Here is a 15,835-nt window from a genome sequence, read left to right as displayed (position 1 = left end):
AGCTTTTCAACAGAAGTTCTAAGTGATTCATACACAGCACTCCAACACACACACCTTCTGACCTCCTACGTCTCTGATTCATCAGTCAAAGCAGTGTTATAAACACAGCCTCCACAGCATTCCCTTGTCACAGCTGAACACACAAACAGAACCTATTTGCCAAGGGTAAGCCTACTTAACAAGTTGATCTGCTCAATATTTTCTCATGAAGCAACAGTAACGATTTACTCTGACTACATATCCATAACGCATTTACTACACATCTATAAGCATTTCATGATCATGTTATAACAGGTCCAAACAGCATTACTAAAGGTTCATTAAATATATCCTTACCATATCTATAGCGCATTCGTGTCATGCTATGCAGAGCTCATAATAAGGTATCTTAATAGATACATCGTTACAATGACAGAGTAGGAGTGTCATCATTATGGCTGTTATCTAAAATGTGCTTATGCCATATCAGGGTTAGTGAATATTCCAAAAGGCCATGCTGATATGAAGGCTGTACTTGAGATTTTGTGTGACTGACCTGCACACAATACCCCATAACGTCAAAGTGGAATTATGTCTTGGATCTTATAGATCCAAGATGGCGTAGCAGTAACAAGTGTTTGTTTTTGTCCCTTGTAAGTATTCATTTTTTCTAGGTTTTTTTGCATACATTTCAATATATTTCAATCTCTTTTTCCATTTTTGAATTAAATATACCTTCCTGCAACCCGCCTCACCCAATGTGGTACGGATCTGCTATTTTTTCGACCTTAGAACTGGAACCTCATTCAGAAGCTAGCCATCAGAAGCTAGCCAGCTAATTAGCTACTAGCTATTTAGTGATTGTTAGCCACTGCTAGCGGTCTTTACCTTTAGCTCAGACACCAGCAGCTTTAGCCCGGATAGCCCGGATAATACCTGCCAGTCTGCACAGCGCGATATCAGCCCTGAGCATATCTGACTGCTTTTTTCACTACATCACCGGATTCCTGCCGCAAGCTCTGGACCATTACACCGGATCATCGTGCTAGCTAGCTGCTACCGAGTGGCTATTGTGGCTAACGCCCTTGTCCAGAAGCAAGCACCAGTTAGCATCGAGCTAGCCTCGAGCTAGGCCCATCTCCCGGCTAGAAAACGAAGTACACCAACTACAATACCTCTCTTGCCAATTGGCCTGGACCCTTTATCGACACTGAGCCCCGCCGATCCATCACGACTGGTCTGCTGGTCTGCTGACGTAATTCAGCCGATGTGCTCTCAACCGGCCTCTGCATCGTGGATGTCGGTGAAGATCCATCTGCTCTCCCCGGCCCGCTAGCTTTTCTGAACGCCGTGTCTCCCGCTCGCCTATCATAGTAACGACTACCGAACGGCTCCCCATCTATTGCTGCTCATTGAACCCTATGATCACAGGGTTACACAGCTGATGCCTGCTGGACTGTTCATTAACACTGTACTTCATTTTGTTTCTTGCTCTGCCCCTGTGTTCTGACCCTCTCTGCCCATTCGTCGCCATTTACCCGTTGTTGGTCCCGTGTGGCTCAGTTGGTAGAGCATGGCGCTTACAACGCCAGGGTTGTGGGTTCAATTCCCACGGGGGGACCAGGGTTCAATTCCCACGGGGGGACCAGGATGAATATGTATGAACTTTCCAATTTGTAAGTCGCTCTGGTTAAGAGCGTCTGCTAAATTACTTAAATGTAATGTAAATGTTGTTGTCTTAGCTGTTTACCCGTTGTTGTCTTAGCTCTCCCAATCAACACCTGTGATGGCTTTAATGCCTCTCTCTAATGTCAATATGCCTTGTATACTGTTGTTTAGGGTAGCTCTCATTGTTTTATTTTACTGTGGAGCCCCCTAGTCCCGCTCAACATGCCTCAGATAGCTCCTTTGTCCCACCCCCCACACATGCGGAGACCGCACCTAGCTTAACTGGCGCCTCCAGAGATGCAGCCTCTCTCATCGTCACTCAATGCCAGGTTTACCTCCACTGAATCTGCTCCTTTTATTCTCTGTTCCCAACGCACTAGATGACCAGTTCTTATAGCCTTTAGCCGTACCCTCGTCCTACTCCTCCTCTGTTCCTCTGGTGATGTAGAGGTTAACCCAGGCCCTGTGTGTCCCCAGGCGCTCTCATTTGTTGACTTGACTGTAACTGTAAAAGCCTTGGGTTCATGCATGTTAACATTAGAAGCCTCCTCTCTAAGTTTGCTTTATTCACTGCTTTAGCACACTCCGCCAACCTTGATGTTCTAGCCGTGTCTGAATCCTGGCTTAGGAAGGCCACCAAAAATTCTGAAATTTCCATCCCCAATTACACATTTTTCATCAAGATAAAACTGCTAAAGGGGGCGGAGTTTCAATCTACTGTAGAGATAGCCTGCAGAGTTCTGTCATACTATCCAGGTCTATGCCCAAACAGTTCGAGCTTCTACTTTTAAAAATCTATCTCTCCAAAAATAAGTCCCTCACTGTTGCCGCTTGTTATAGACCCCCCTCAGCTCCCAGCTGTGCCCTGGACACCATATGTGAATTGATTGCCCCCCATCTATCGTCAGAGTTTGTACTGTTAGGTGACCTAAACTGGGATATGCTTAACACCCCGGCCGTCCTACAATCAATCTCACACAAATTATCAAGGAACCTACCAGGTACAACCCCGAATCTGTAAACATGGGCAACCTCATAGATATCATCCTGACCAACTTGTCCTCTAAATACACTTCTGCTGTTTTCAACCAGGATCTCAGCAATCACTGCTATGGGTCCGCGGTCAAACGACCACCCCTCATCACTGTCAAACGCTCCATAAAACACTTCTGCAAGCAGAAGTGGTTGTTCTTTAAAAGTGCTTTCCTCACTGTCTTAAATAAGCATGCCCCTTTCAAAAAATGTTTACCTAAGAACAGATATAGCCCTTAGTTCACTCCAGACTTGACTGCCCTTGACAAGCACAAAAACATCCTATGGCGTACTGCACTAGCATCGAATAGTCCCTGCGATAGTCCCTGCGATATGCAACTTTTCAGGGAAGTCAGGAACCAATATACACAGTCAGTTAGGAAAGCAACAGAAAGTTGCATCCTGCAGCACTAATTCCAAAAAGTTTTGGGACACTGTAAAGTCCATGGAGAATAAGAGCACCTCCTCCCAGCTGCCCACTGCACTGAGGCTAGGAAACACTGTCACCAACGATAATCGAGAATTTCAATAAGCATTTCTCTACGGCTGGCCATGCTTTCCACTTGGCTACCCCAACCACGGCCAACAGCTCTGCACCCCCGCAGCAACTGGCCCAAGCCCCCCCTGCTTCTCCTTCACCCAAATCCAGACAGCTGATGTTCTGAAAGAGCTGCAAAATCTGATCCCTACAAATCAGCTGGGCTAGACAATCTGGACCTTCTCCTCCTATAATTATCTGCTGCCATTGTTGCAACCCCTATTACTAGTCTGTTCAACCTCTCGTTCGTATCGTCTGAGATTCCTAAAGATTGGAAAGCAGCTGCAGTCATCCCCTTCTTCAAAGGGGGAGACGCTATAGACCCAAACTGTTACAGACCTATATCCATTCTGCCCTGCCTTTCTAAAGTCTTCGAAAGCCAAGTGAACAAACTGATCACCGACCATTTCGAATCACACCGTACCTTCTCCGCTATGCAATCCGGTTTCCGAGCTGGTCACGGGTGCACCTCAGCCACGCTCAAGGTATCATAACCGCCATCGATAAAAGACAGTACTCTGCAGCCATCTTCATCGACCTGGCCAAGGCTTTCGACTCTGTCAATCACAGTATTCTTATCGGTAGACTCAACAGCCTTGGTTTCTCTAATGACTGCCTCGCCTGGTTCACCATCTACTTCTCAGATACAGTTCAGTGTGTCGAATCGGAGGGCCTGTTGTCCGGACCTCTGGCAGTCTCTATGAGGGTGACACAGGGTTCAATTCTCGGGACGACTCTTTTCTCTGTATATATCAATGATGTTGCTCTTGCTGCGGGTGATTCCCTGATCCACCTCTACGCAGACGACACCATTCTGTATACATCTGGCCCTTCGTTGGACACTGTGTTAACTAACCTCCAAACGAGCTTGAATGCTATACAACACTCCTTCCGTGGCCTCCAACTGCTTTTAAATGCTAGTAAAACTAAATGCATGCTCTTCAACCGATCGCTGCCCGCACCATCCCGTCCTTCCAGCATCACTACTCTGGACGGTTCTGACTTAGAATATGTGGACAACTACAAATACCTAGGTGTCTAGCTAGACTGTAAACTCTCCTTCCAGACTCATATTAAACATCTCCAATCCAAAATTAAATCTAGAATTGGCTTCTTATTTCACAACAAAGCCTCCTTCACTCATGCTGCCAAACATACACTCGTAAAACTGACTATCCTACTGATCCTTGACTTCGGCGATTTATTCGGTCATTTACAAAATAGCCTCCAACACTCTACTCAGCAAATTGGATGCAGTCTATCATAGTGCCATTCGTTTTGTCACCAAAGGCCCATATACTACCCACCACTGCGATCTGTATGCTCTCGTTGGCTGGTCCTTGCTACATATTCGTCGCCAAACCCACTGGCTCCAGGTCATCTATAAGTCTTTGCTAGGTAAAGCTCCGCCTTATCTCAGCTCACTGGTCACCATAGCAACACCCACCCGTAGCACATGCTCCAGCAGGTATATTTCACTGGTCATCCCCAAAGCCAACACCTACTTTGGCCGCCTTTCATTCCAGTTCTCTGCTGCCAATGACTGGAACGAATTGCAAAAATCACTGAAGTTGGAGACTTATATCTCCCTCACAAACTTTAAGCATCAGCTGTCAGAGCAGCTTACCGATCGCTGCAGCTGTACACAGCCCATCTGTAAATAGCCCATTTAACCAACTACCTACCTCATCCCCATATTTGTTTTGGTTTTTCTGCTCTTTTGCACACCAATATTTCTACTTGCACATCCTCATCTGCACATCTATCACTCCAGTGCTAATTGCTAAATTGTAGTTACTTCACCACTATGGCCTATTTATTGCCTTACATCCTTACTTCATTTGCACACACTGTATACAGCATTTTCTATTGTGTTATTGAGTGTACTTTTGTTTATCCCATGTGTAACTCTGTGTTGTTGTTTTTTGTCGCACTGCTTTGCTTTATCTTGGCCAGGTCGCAGTTGTAAATGAGAACTTGTTCTCAACTGGCCTATCTGGTTAAATAAAGGTGAAATACATATTTATTTATTTTTATCCAGCCCAGGTGCAATTTAGCAGTGTATGTGCAAAGTTTTAGACTGATCCAAGGAACCATTGTATTTATGTTCAAAGTGTTGCATCAAGACTGCCCAAATGTGCCTAATTTGTTTATTAATAACTTTTCATATTCAAAACTGTGCACTCTCCTCAAACAATAGCATGTTATTAGTTCAGTGTAATAGCTACTGTATACTGGACAGTGCAGTTAGATTAACAAGAATCTAAGCTTTCTGCCAATATCAGATATGTCTATGTCCTGGGAAATGTTCTTGTTACTTACAACCTCTTGCTAATCGCATTAGCCTACATTAGCTCAACCGACCCGCAGTGGACCCACCAATCCTGACGAAGTTAACAGAATAATGTGCAAATATCGTACAATCAAATCAAATCAAATTGTATTTGTCACATGTGCCGAATACAACAGGTCTAGCTGGACCTTACAGTAAAATGCTTACTTACAAGCCCTAACCAACAATGCAGTTTAAAAAAATTACAAATAATAAATAAAAGTAACAACTAATTAAAGAGAAGCAGTAAAATAACAATAGCGAGGCTATATACAGGGAGGACCGGTACAGAGTCAATGTGTGGGGGCACCGGTTAGTCAAGGTAATTGAGGTAATATGTACATGTAGGTAGACTATACATAGATAATAACAGGAGTAGCAGGAGTGTAAAAGTGGGGGGCAATCCAAATAGTCTGAGTAGCATTTGATTAGATGTTCAGTATTCTTATGGCTTAGGGGAAGAAGCTGTTTAGAAGCCTCTTGGACCTAGACTATTTTTGTATAGATTGTTGACAAAAAATTACAATTTAATGCATTTTAATCCCGCTTTGTAACACAACAAAGAGTGGAAAAAGTCAAGTGGTGTGAATACATTCCTAAAATACAATTGAAGTGGTCTGGAATAAACATTCTCTCATTACAGTAGGCCTATTTGAGTTGAGAGGTATAATTTCTGTCTTGGCACTGTTCGTAACATGAGCCTGTGCTGGCTGGCTGTCGGGTTCTTGTCCGTCAATGGGCCATGGCACCAGACTCGCCTAGACAGACCATTTCTGCCCAGGGCCATTTTGGAACAGAACCAGCTGCACAGCTCACTAAGGCAAGCTGAGATCAGCCACAAGGCCCCCTGGTTTCCACCAGATGGATGATAAGACTGATTCAGGGTCAGCTGTAGCCAGCTTTCAGGTGTGTCATTCAGACAGATGGAGAAGACAGTGAGATATAACGTGAGGCTAAAGGGTCATTGAGCCACTAGGTCCCTCAGGCAAGAATTCTGAATCAGTGTAAGCTAATTGTGTTAATTTTCTGGGTATTACATTTTCATTTTGTTGTTAAAAAGCAGCTGCATTGGGGTGAATACTAAGCCTAACCTTGTGCCTAAGTGGTCGATTGCATTTTAAAGTATAAAAGCTTTTCTAAATTCCAGATATGGGCAAAGATAAATCAGTCCCATTTCTGCAAAAACTTGTGTGAGAGGCCAATGACATCACAAAGCCTAATACTATACACCTGCACTTGATATGATAAATACAGTGAAAACAGGATATCCCAAACATTGGTAACGAGAAATGGGAGGAAGTCTAATTTTATGTATTGGTTCTTTGCTATGACTAGAAAGTGGAACAGGTTTGGACTAATCCTCAAATGCCCTAGTATGGCAGATGACGTTGATGCAATGCATGGTAGTGGAACAACAGTTTAACTATATACTGTCGCCCTCTGGTGGACTAAAGCATTAATTAGAAAGCAATTAGCAATACATGATTATCTGACCAGGCGCACAACCATCATTTGATTTTACACGGAAAGCAAAAACAATCATTACAATAGATAACAGCTGATATCTTTTAGATATTAAAATGGTAAATTAATCTCAACACATCACACTCATAAGGGCATATTGGTTGTTATTTCACATCAGGTGGAGTGACCCTAGCAGACCAGTGTTTTGTTTTCAACATGAGTTTACATTAACATTGTAGTCAGGGATTGAATTGGGATATCCTATAGGAGCTGACCCCAGAACCACTAAGTCTGAGTGCCAGTCTGTTGATGCCATCATGCCAACTCCCTGTCACACTCATTGTCATGCATACAAGTTAGGCTTGACTGACAGCAATGGAGTAGGCAAGAGCACAAACAGATCTGGGACCAGGCTAAGAATCACTAGCTTTTTCATCCTTAACTAAATTAGTTAATTAACCACTAACTCAAAGTGGAGGTGAACTCCGTTCCACTCCTCTAAGTAAACCCCAGGGAACATATGCTGCTGTGTCAGTTTGTCCTCTTTAAGGGTTAAAGGTTTTTAATTACACGACCATGATAACGTGACAGAAAAAGGTTTCCTTTCAGATGTAGAGAGAGAGAGAGAGAGAGAGAGAGAGAGAGAGAGAGAGCAATATTTTCTCTCTGCAGCAAAACAGTCAACTCATGCAAGTTGGACACGTTACCATGGTTTCCAAGGTGGAAGAGACAGGCTGATGCGCTTAGCAACCAGAACAGAAGAGCAAGAGAAACTCACTGCAAGGCTTATGCTAACCTCTAATATCGACTTGTGTACACATATCACAGTACATATATCTATTGACAGAGCTATTGAGAAAAAGCCAGGGCTAGACATGTTGTGTCCACCTGAGTGATGGCCTCTGTATACTTTGAAGTAATCCTTCCTCGGAGCTGCAGGACTGGGTTCAAATAGAATTTGTTTTCTTTCAAATACATTCAGCGAGTGATTGAGCCTGCCAGGAGTGCTAGATGGACAAGGTTTGCACTTTATTCCATTGGTTCCATTGCGCCAGACAAGCTCAATCAAGTGCAAGTATTTTAAACAAAACAAATGCTGTTGGAGACAGTACTTAAAATAGTCCATGTAAAAAAAAAAAATGAATTCTAGCCATCTCTTAATTCCTTTTTTAACTGTACAGATCTTCAAACAGCACAGTTGGATAAGGCTTCCTTTTAAGTTGGGACATCAAAGTGTGTTGTTATTACTCTAATATGGCTTTTGAACACAGGTGAGACAAGACTGCAGTGAAATGACAAAGCTAAACTGGTTGTCTTGTGACAACAATAAATAACTGTGGCGGATAATGTTGGTGATTATGATGGATGCCCTGCCCACCACAATCAACTGTTCATTCTGTTTTGACAGACTTACCCACCCCAATAGAGATAGTGAATGATATACAGTTGACTCCAGATAAATGCAACAGCTTGGGACTGTTGTGGTAGATGTAATTTAATTGGAAATTGTAAAACTGCACTTATCGGGAGTTAGTTGACTGCATTCACAAACTTATCAGGCTCACCCTGACTATCAATCTGACTTACTACGTAGTGGAGAACTAGAAACTGACCAGTTGGTAAGGGGGTATGGACAATGAAATCAGGACTGATACAGCTCTTCACTGCTCAGAGAAAGCATTATGCATTAGCTGAGGTACATTAGTGAAAGCAATAAAAAGTCTAGTGTTGCAAAATTCCAGTAACTTTCCCAAAATTCTCAGGTTTTCCAGAAATGCTGGTTGGAAGATTCCTGGAATCAGGAAGGAAGAAGCCGGAAAGCTGGTAGTCTTACAACTGGGAGTTCTGGGAAAACCTAGGAATTATGGGAAAGTTACAGACATTTTGCAATCCCTTAGAAAGACAGACTAAAACAAGAAAGACAAAACAGGCAGAATTACACACAAACGCCACAGAATGACCTCTCACTACAGACACAACAATCAGAACTACACACAAACAAGTCAGAATTACTCTGACACAGATGCCACAAGCTTCCCAGAAGGGCATAGACAAAGCCGCTACCATGCAAGCACAGGTCAGGGAGACAAACTAAATGACAGAGATGTATGTAGTGTTAGGGGAAGTTGGGGAAGAAGAGGCATGGAGTGGCAACTGAATTTGAGATCACAAACGTGTAAAAAGACAGATGATGTGATTCCAGGTCTAACATTTATTAGATCTAATCAAGCACAGATACAGAATGAATTGTCATGATCATCTACAACAGGCATCTACAGAGAGAGAGGATAATTCCAGACAGTGTGACACGCAATTCAACAACGATACCGTTCATTTCAAAAGGATCTCTATCATTACTGTTTTTTTCATCAAGGACTCTATAATTATCAACATATTGTGAAGAAACTGGTTCAGTTTTCCTTCTATGAATTACCAGAAAAAAATCTGAGCAAAATTGTTGAATTGCATTGCATTAGAGGATGGGATGGAAGTAAATACAGCTTTTCGATTAAAAAAGTACAGGCAGGTTGAACAATCATGCTCATCTTAAAAAAAAAAATTAAAAAAAAACATAACGCTTTGGTTACATTTTATCTTGTCTGTAACTATGTTTTGGGTTTAGGACCTTACTCCAATTATACATTCATAATGCCAGCATTGAGCATTTTATTGACATGAAAGGCTGTGACTCATTGAAATCTATTCCAGGTTCTCTATTTGAATCAATCAAACAATTCACACTTGCATGGTAATTGTAGCTCACTGCAATTGGTTGCTGTCAAATTATAGTATGTCTATTTTTCATGTATTGTAATGACAACTGTCATGTTGAGTATTACAGCATTACAGTAAGTAGGCATTATGAAACAAGTTTTTATTCACCTGCATCCTCATATAACCTGTGTGGTACAACAATATGAACCTTTCTAAGGTTTACTATCACCTCAAGTCTCAGTTAAGTTGTAAAACTCATAAGTTCAGTGGTGTGTGAATATAAATGTCATTCATTTCAAATATATACATCACTATTTACAATTGAGCTGAACTTACTATTGAAAGTGACCACATAAACAATGCTATCTATGTTCATTAGAAAATATTCAAAGGAGTAAAAATGACTGGGGTACTACTGAGAGAGAATACATTTTCAGTTGTAAATAAAGTGCATTGAAGTCAGTATAAAAGGAGTTGTCGTTGGTCAGGTCACCCTCAGACACACACACAATCACACACTCTCTGTCTCTCACACACACACACAAACACACACCAACACACTTATGCATAGTCACACTGTGGAAATACCTGAGCTTGACTGGCCATTCCCACCACCATCATGGAAGGAGTGTGCGCAGGGTGAAGGAGGGATGAAGTTTCCCTCGGGCAGGCTGCCCTCGTGGGACAGCAGCGCAGGGGCCAACAAGGTGCTATTGGGGCTGGTGATGTCTCCCTCGCCCACCAGGGTCAGGTCAGCGTGGGTGTCTTCCTCCAGCGTCCTGAGGGCCGGGCCTCTAGACTCCGAGGGGCAGGGGATGGGTGAGAGGGCGGCGCTGAAGGGGGGGACGGGGCGGCGGGGTGGGGGCAGTAGTGCTCGGCGCCCCGCAGCAGAATGGGAATGTCCGTTGCTGCTGAGGGAGGAGTCCAGGCTCTCAGAGCGCAGGCTGGCGTTGAGGGGGCCGCGGGCGGGGGCACCGCCAACCCCGTTCTCCCTGCCAGGACCCTGGCCCTGTTTGACGGAGGTGGGGGTGGAGCAGGCCATGTCTAGGGAGGCAGTGGAGGGGGAGCCGGAGGTTAACCGCAAGAAGTCAGGTAACTCCAGGTCCTCTTTGTTCAGGAGGCCTCTCTGGTCATTTCTCCGGTTGCTCTGCGCCCGGCTCAGGAGCTCAAAGAATTCTAAAGAGAGAGAAAGCAGTAGAGTTACTTCATAATCATAAAACTAGGGTTGTAGGCCGTGACGGGGAGAACCATGGGGCGGAGCACAATTGGCCCAGTGTCGCCCGGGTTAGGGGAGGGTTTGGCCGGCAGGGATGTTCTTGTCCCATCGCGCACTAGCGACTCCTGTGGCGGGCCGGACGCAGTGCACGCTGACACGGTAGCCAGGTGTACGTGTTTCCTCCGACACATTGGTGCGGCTGGCTTCCGGGTTAAGTGTGCATTGTGTCAAGAAGCAGTGCGGCTTGGTTGGGTTGTGTTTCGGAGGACGCACGGCTCTCGACCTTCGCCTCTCCCAAGTCCGTAAGGGAGTTGCAGCGATGAGACAAGACTGTAACTACCAATTGGATACCACGAAATTAGGGAGAAAAAAGGGGTATATAAAAAAGGGAAGAAAAAAATATATAATAATACGGGTAGCAAAATTCCGGTAACTTTCCCCAAAAGTGTTTTCCAGAAAGGAAAGTTACCATCATTTTGCAACCCTATCTAAAACCCTCCCAAAAAATGAGAAAAGATGTCAAATAAAAAGGGGATTAGATCATTTAACGTGCACAGTACACAGTCCCAAGCTGCACTGACAGATAACCATGAAGGTTGAAGGCTTCTTTCACAGCTGGTGTTAGTGACGCGGCGAAGCAAAGCTCAGAAAAGCAACAGAACGTTAGAAAGAGAGGGGGATTTACCTTCAGCTTCATCTATATTAATCTTTTTCGGCTTTCTCTTTTCCGCAGGGAGCGACGGATCTGGTCCGCTTGCCTTTCCTGACGACCTGTCATCTCCCTGCAGACGCAACAATAACAACGCACTCCATTAAGGGGGTGAGGGAGGAGGTTGTGCATGCCCTGTACTAACACCACTACAACACATCCTGGGCACATTGACTTAAGTGTTCGCACCTGTGCCCCTGTTATTAACTATAGGAAACACAAAAAACAACCATAAAACACGAGCGTGTGGTTTCTTTGATGCTTGTTGTTTCTTTTTACGCTTCTTTTGTGCTTAGTAAATCAGATGAATGTAATATCCCTAGGAGACAAGGTCGGATCGCAACTACAAAGGTGACCTGGAGGCTGAACTATAAAGTGGGAGGTCAGCCAGTGTTCAAGTCAGCTACAGCCAGCATTTAAGGAAGAAACAACATGACAAAGAGCCAGGAACAAAGTAGGATAGAGCACTTGAGCAATTATTATGTGACATTAAATTGTTAAGAAGCAGCATAGCAGGGGAGTTACAGCACACTTAGAAATTCAAGGATACTTGAGAAAGTGAAAACGGGGATAAAAGGAGGAGGATGATGGTGGTCTCCTTACTGTTGCAGAAAGACTCTTGGTGGTCAATGATGGCAGATGTGCTTTCAAGGAGCCTGACTTGGACTTAGAGTCTATAGAGAGAAAAAAAACAACAGTGAGGTAAAATAGGAGCCAATGAACCATCCCAAATGTCCTCCATCACTCTGATATCTTTGTTTATCACTGGAAGTCAGTGGGGACAAAACAGGACATTGATTACAAGAGCTGTTTGAATTCCTGGAAACAGACAGGCTGAAGTGCCAGTCCAACATTGGAGGAATTGGATTGGATTTCTCAAGCCACTATCTTGGCTGTTTGGGGGGTTTGAGTGTCAGTGCTGTATAGCCAACTAATGTTTGTTCGTTTGTCATGCCAAATCAATGACCATAGGACTTGGCAAGACAAACAGATCTGGGATCAGGCTAGGTCACTGTAGGCGTTATCTCTGAGATGGAATGTTGGCTTACTTCATTATCTGTCTCTCATCTGCATTTTAGTGCATGTTTTGGTGTTCGGTGTGATGGGCTGTCTTACCTTTCCCTGAGGCAACAGGGTCTGCTCTCTCCAATACCACACGCAGGCCGTCCAGACTCGATATGGGCGCCCCCAGGTCTAGGGGCTCCGTTTCTCCACTCTGTCAAAACACAACACAAAATTTTAGCAGTCGTCATGCTCATAGGGGGCACATGGCACCTCAGATTTGTCCTGTTTATATACACTATATATACTAAAGTATGTGGACACCCGTTCAAATTAGACTCTGGAGCAGTGGAAACGTGTTCTCTGAAGTGATGAATCACGCTTCACCGTCGGGCTGTCCAACAGACTAATCTGGGTTTGGCGGATGCCAGGAGAATGCTACTTGCCCCAATGCATAGTGCTAACTTTAAAGGTGGAATAATGGTATGGGGCTGTTTTTCATGGTTTGGGCTAGGCCCCTTAGTTCCAGTGAAGGGAAATCTTAAAGCTACAGCATACAATGACATTCTAGACAATTCTATGCTTTCAACTTTGCGGCAAAAGTTTGTGGAAGGCCCTTTCCTGTTTCAGCATGACAATGCCCCCATAACACAAAGTGAGGCCCATACAGAAATGGTTTGTCAAAATTGATGTGGAAGAACTTGACTGGCCTGCACAGAGCCCTGACCTCAACCCCACCGGACACCTTTGGGATAAATTGGAACGGCCACTGCGAGCCAGGCCTAATCCCCCAGCATCAGTGCCCAACCTCACTAATGCTCTTGTGGCTAAATAGAAGCAAGTCCCGGCAGCAATGTTCCAACATCTAGTGGAAAGTCTTCTCAGTAGAGTGGAGGCTGTTATAACAGCAAAAGGGGGACCAACTCCATATTAATGACAATGAAATGAAATGTCTACATACATTTAGTCATGTAGTGTATATTTTTTGTTGTTTTTTTCTCTCTGTAATACTACTAGCCACAGCAAATTTATGGAGTTGACTTTAGCTAGCCCAAATAGGTTCACAATCTCCCAACCTCTCCCAAACGAGCTACCAAGAAGCCATTTCAGGCTATCAATCAAGTTCGAGTATCTAGCTTGTCTATCTTAGCTGGCATACCTGCTGGCAAGGTTGGTAGACTTTAGAAAAGCAAGCAATATCTAAATGTACTCACATTCCTTTCTATCTTTTACCCAGAGAAGCATATTTAGTTCCTTTTTTTTAAAAATTAAAAAATAACCACCAGTCAGGATGATAGAGACAGCTGAAGAGGTATGCTTAGCTATGCAGAAAAAGATACATATTTTTTACATAGAATTAAGCATAATGATTATGGCTCTAGATTGCAGGAAAAATCTGCCCGCATCCGGACTACCCCCCAGCTATCCTCACATACTAGGTGCATGACGTTCCTGTGTTTTAGCATGTTAGTTTGCATGCATTTTAGCCTATTGGCATGTTTCCATCAATTTCGTCACATGACCATGATGACATACTGACATGTCAGACAGACAAGTTGCTACTTTAGCGTATCGTCACAACTTCTGTGTACTTTCATTAACTATGTAAGATATGGACGCCTTCGCTCCATTTAGAATGTGGCTTTCAGCTCACTGTGTAATCAGTAGCAAATTTAGGTATAGGCGACACGGGCAGCCACTAGGGGCGGCACGGGACACCCACACAGTTTTTTGGGGAAGGGTGACATTTGCGCAATCGGTTTTCTATCGCTCATTTGCACGTCACGTCAATGATATCATGTCACCGTGTGGGACTGTGGGTCAATTAACCTTGACCCAAGTCAAGGCGCCCTGATGGCGCCCTGATTCTAGTTTGTGAGCTAGGCAGGCTACTGCCTGGGAAGATCTCCCTTCAGAAGTACGAGATGGGGAGGGGGTGGGGGTAGGCTGACCTCAGGTCTCCCCACTGGAGCCCGAGGTAGGGGGAGAGGGGGAATCTATCAAATAGCACACCTCTAACTTTGTACAGTACTAATGCAATTAGTAAAATCAGTCACACTACGTAATGCTACCAAATGAACCACAATTCATTCATAATACTGTGAACATATAGTTTCACAGACATATTATTGCATTTTTTCTGGTTTGCGCGAAATCATTAAGAATAATATAAAACCAGTCTGCACACCACCAAGGTGAATTGGTTTAGTCTTGACTCTTAGTTGACAGTGTTGAGGGATGGGTAATGTATTGATGCTCGAGTGCCAAATCAACACAAATTTGTTTCTATGTGTCTTTGTTACTTATTTTTGATATTTATGAGTCTTATTTTTGTATATATTTTTATATTTATATAGTTTTAAATGTTATGATTGAAAAATTACAGTCAGTGCAGAATGTTTTTTTGTTTTTTTTTGGGCGGGGGCAGTTCGACCAGGGAGCCATACAAGCTAGAACCGCCACTGTGTGTAATAGTAGGGTAATGCTTGGAAAACCACCACAGGACCAAAATAAACCAACTAACTGGCAAGGATTTGGACGAGAAGGGAGTCTCTCTACTCCCCTTCGCCCTGCATGTTTTAGGAGTGTCGTCATTCATAATTATAGCCCTCTCTCTTTGTATCTTCAGAGGCCAGTTGAGTCAGAATGAGCCAACTACCCAGCAGCATTGTCATCTTTTACATGCTCTACAGAAGATTGGTTGGACACACAGCTGCAAACAGAAAATATTGAGGCGACCCAGCCAGTCACCGACATACTATTTTGGCCACCAGATCCTTGAGGTGGAGGCCGTATTTCGCCACGACGGGACGCAGGACTTCGGTGACAGGTTTGGTGGGTTTGGCCTTCAATCCCACAGAGCGATTAATGGGTACCAGGTCCAACCTAAAAATAGAGGGAAAATAAATATGCAGATACTTTCTGAAACACGATCATATGATTTTCTTCAGATTCTACTGGGAGGAATGCAGGTGCAAAGAGTTATTTTAAAGTTCACATTGTTGAATAAAAAGGGGGGAATGCGAGAGAGAAATAGAGAGAGATATAGAGACATAAAGATATAGGGAGGTAGAGATGCATATTTTACCTGAAGAGGGTGCGCTTTTCCATTCTGAGGTCCCGTGCGCTGAGGGTCATGCAGTCTTGGTCCAGCACCAAAGGCTAAAAAGAACAAAAACA

The 15,835-nt window shown here is 43.8% G+C and overlaps 1 protein-coding gene and 1 non-coding gene across 8 annotated transcripts in view; one reads left to right on the top strand and one right to left on the bottom strand.

Moving 5' to 3' along the window:
• Nucleotides 1-15,835, bottom strand: part of LOC129835154 (regulator of G-protein signaling 12-like) — a 68,409-nt gene that overhangs the window by 5,972 nt on the left and 46,602 nt on the right. For all 7 annotated transcript variants that reach the window (XM_055900565.1, XM_055900566.1, XM_055900567.1 and 4 more), the window contains exons 12-17: nt 15,744-15,817; nt 15,415-15,541; nt 12,770-12,869; nt 12,257-12,327; nt 11,630-11,726; nt 10,317-10,904 (exon numbers count right to left, since the gene is read on the bottom strand). In XM_055900565.1, the coding sequence (XP_055756540.1) occupies nt 10,317-10,904; nt 11,630-11,726; nt 12,257-12,327; nt 12,770-12,869; nt 15,415-15,541; nt 15,744-15,817 (1,057 nt within the window). The remainder of the gene's footprint in view (nt 1-10,316; nt 10,905-11,629; nt 11,727-12,256; nt 12,328-12,769; nt 12,870-15,414; nt 15,542-15,743; nt 15,818-15,835) is intronic.
• Nucleotides 1,526-1,602, top strand: trnav-uac (transfer RNA valine (anticodon UAC)). The gene has a single exon. It is a non-coding gene; the product is annotated as a tRNA-Val (tRNA).

Source organism: Salvelinus fontinalis, chromosome 36 (assembly GCF_029448725.1).
Source record: "Salvelinus fontinalis isolate EN_2023a chromosome 36, ASM2944872v1, whole genome shotgun sequence".
In the NCBI taxonomy this organism is placed as follows: Eukaryota; Metazoa; Chordata; class Actinopteri; order Salmoniformes; family Salmonidae; genus Salvelinus; species Salvelinus fontinalis.
The sequence above is the reverse complement of the archived record's forward strand: the minus strand, read 5'-3'. Positions and strand labels throughout refer to the sequence as shown.